The 3,033-nt window shown below is 45.8% G+C and overlaps 1 protein-coding gene across 1 annotated transcript; it reads left to right on the top strand.

Annotated features, from left to right (window-relative positions):
- Positions 1-598: 598 nt before the first annotated feature.
- Positions 599-2,753, top strand: LOC128276596 (gonadotropin-releasing hormone receptor-like; the record flags this gene model as incomplete). Its single annotated transcript, XM_053015053.1, has 4 exons — positions 599-650; positions 833-1,041; positions 1,328-1,453; positions 2,748-2,753. Coding segments are annotated over exons 1-4 (393 nt in total), but the record flags the coding sequence as incomplete, so codon positions are not given.
- Positions 2,754-3,033: the final 280 nt, after the last annotated feature.

The raw sequence follows: 3,033 nt of genomic DNA, 5'->3' as shown, positions 1-3,033 counted from the left end.
ATGGCAATTAATAAATAATGAGTAAACAATGAATCGCCAAAATTCAAATTATTTCATACATATTTTAAACCGCAAATTTCAGGTCAAATGTTGAGGTCTGAAAGTATCAATTGAATTATTATATTAAACGTCACTATGAAGTTTACTAATTACCCGCTGTTTTCCTCCGCCCACTGCACAACCCCTCATAATTTAAATTTAAACATTTTTACGTCTTCGCCGACCAGGCCGACAATTAATTACTACGTACAACAACAAAAAACAGTAGAAAATCAAAGCTCGACAGTTGGCGGCAGCGCAGGCAACAACGGCGTTACCGAAGCTAAATCGATTCCATGACCTTCATTGCTAAATTGGCCTCTTGATTATTCATAAATCGGCCAGCGGAGAACTGCAACCTGCCACAGCATAATGACCGTTGCGTGTCTGGGAAGGGCAACGCGCAACGAGACTGCGTCGGATGTGAGCCGATTTCTGTGCGGCCCTTCCGGTGGCCTTTTTGCAAACTTTGTTGTGGGAAACGCTTTTAACTTTTCACACAAACGACGGAACCGTTAATCGGCCTCTTGGGCTTCAGTTTCGTACACCATTAGGGAGCATGTTCCGAGAGGATCTGCTCCCGTTCCCTAATGGATCGGGTTTGGGTTCAGGTTAGTCCATATTTTATCCGAAATGGGCTTCTTCGCTTCTTCGCGGATTCGTCATTTTACGTCATCGGCGTCGTCGGCCCATTTCTTAATCAATAAATTTAACCACCATTTGGCGGTGGAAGCACGTGCCCCGCATCCGCGATTCTGATTCCCGATTCTGCTTTCCGGCTCGTTACTTGCAGGCAGCGAAAAAATCTTCCGCATCGACACGTCGGCCGTGGACCGGACGACGTACTACCGGCGTTCGGACACGAACCGCCAGCGGTTGATACACAAGGCCAAGATGAAGTCGCTCCGGATATCGGTCGTCATCGTGGTGGCATTCATCGTTTGCTGGACGCCGTACTACATCATGATGCTGATATTCATGTTTCTCAACCCCACCGAGCGTGTAAGGATACCGATCACACTGGCGGACCATTTCGCCGCCGAATTTGTCACTTTGCTAATGGATGTTTTATTCGTTTCGCATCTCGATGCTTCACTCGCCATTCTGTTCCCACATTGCTTTACTGTTCCATTTCATTTTCTCTTAACATCTTGCTACTTGCATGCTCTTAATATTTCTCTCTCTCTCTCTCTCTCTCTCTCTCTCTCTCTCTCTCTCTCTCTCTCACTCACTCTCTCTCTTTCTCTCTTTTCCCTTTCATTCTTGGACGCTCTTTCCTGTTTTTCAGTTCGGCGAGGATCTACAATCGGGTATTTTCTTCTTCGGTATGTCGAACAGTCTGATAAACCCCCTGATCTACGGGGCGTTCCACCTGGTGCCGATCCGGCAACGGCGTAATCAGTACAACCAACATGTAAGGTACATACATGACGCTTCTCTTGATGTGGTGTGTAATAAATGTGCTTGCCGCGTGCCCTGCCCCGGAGGCTTCAAGAGTGCTTTGCTGTGTTGCGTGTTCCGCTTGAACTTCATCAGAAGATCCTTTGGGCCGTTGTTCGATTTGATTCGCTTCGCCGTAGCTCACAGAGTCGTAGAGCGCTTCGTAGAACGAATAATGCGTTTCATGGTTGTAACAGGAACGGGACTAGAGGTCGAATTGTAAATTTCCTAGTAGATGCCCAACCCATTCGATGATGAAGGGGCCCACCCGGAAGTTGGCTATCGGCAGCATTGCTTCCTTCCGTGCAACGGCAACGTGACGGTGATGCAAATTCTGCTCCGATTCACTGTCGATGAGCTCCCTCTGATTTAATTAGGAAATTGCTTTCCAGAACAGCCGGCTTCCGGTATTGATTTCAGGTCCGGGTCGCATGTACCACGCAGACTCGACCCTGCTATCGTGAACCGTTTAGAAGTTTTATCGGCAAAAGAATAACCGGTCGATACCGTAAATAGAATATTCCGGGAGGATCAAAGGATGGGCTGGGCTGTAGTTAAAAAGTAGGGAGGTTGCGCCGATCTCGACAGGGATCATAATTACGTGACCTACGAGGGCGTAAAATAGCACCTCATTTGAAAGAACACTGCCTTTCGGCGACTTCTTCCCACAGGTTAAAATTAATTTACTTTCTTAAGGCATCTGTTGCCATCGCTGACTTTCTGCAACTTGTGGTTCAACGTCCGTCAAAATAAGGCTTAAAAGTTCCCGAAAGAAAACAGTCCCCACAAGCCGAATCAGCCCCGTTCGTCTTTGTTGCTTTTCTTAATCGCTGCTCACCGAAAGCTAATGGAATTAATAGCCTGTCGCAAGCTACAAGGCTGTTACGTTAACCCGTGGGCCTATATTTAGTGTAGCTCTAGAAACCGCAAAAAAAAACATTTTTCAAAACGTTGGCTAAGCGGCCTTGGAAGAAGCTTAGTTTTAAATTGTCGGACCGGAACCACGAATGAAACACCCGGGTCGAGCATTTTAACGCTATATCGTTAACGCATAATCCTGCTCGTTCCTTTGTCTTCTGCAAGATAATCTGGCAGTGAGCTTCAGTGTTGCTTCATTTGCTCCATGCTAACGAATGGTGTTCCGGGTAGTTTTGGGCAGAAAGCTTCCTGCCTTGATTGCGAGACTCCTTCTGTGCGTCAGTTATAGAATGCTGGCCAACATTCTGGCAGCTCTTTGAATTTCTTTTCTGCTTTATCCCTTCCAACAGGACCAAGTAAGCCACCAGAAACAAGTTTAAAAACATGCTAACAAGTTCCTGTTACATTCGCACCATGAAAGACGGTTGTTGGTGGTTATGTGACCCTCTACAAGTTAGGTCACCACGTTTGTTGGTAGTTAAAAAACCAAGCGTGAAGAGTCTACGGCCAGCGTTTTCCGTTATGTTTCAGAGTCTTGTACGAAACATAAGAAAATTTTGTTTCTCTGAAGACTGTAATTTTTGAAGAAACTCAAGTTTTTTTTGACAAGATAAGAAATTTGGTACAGATAAAAAT

This window comes from Anopheles cruzii, unplaced genomic scaffold (genome assembly GCF_943734635.1).
Source record: "Anopheles cruzii unplaced genomic scaffold, idAnoCruzAS_RS32_06 scaffold01686_ctg1, whole genome shotgun sequence".
NCBI classification, from domain to species: Eukaryota; Metazoa; Arthropoda; class Insecta; order Diptera; family Culicidae; genus Anopheles; species Anopheles cruzii.
The sequence above is the reverse complement of the archived record's forward strand: the minus strand, read 5'-3'. Positions and strand labels throughout refer to the sequence as shown.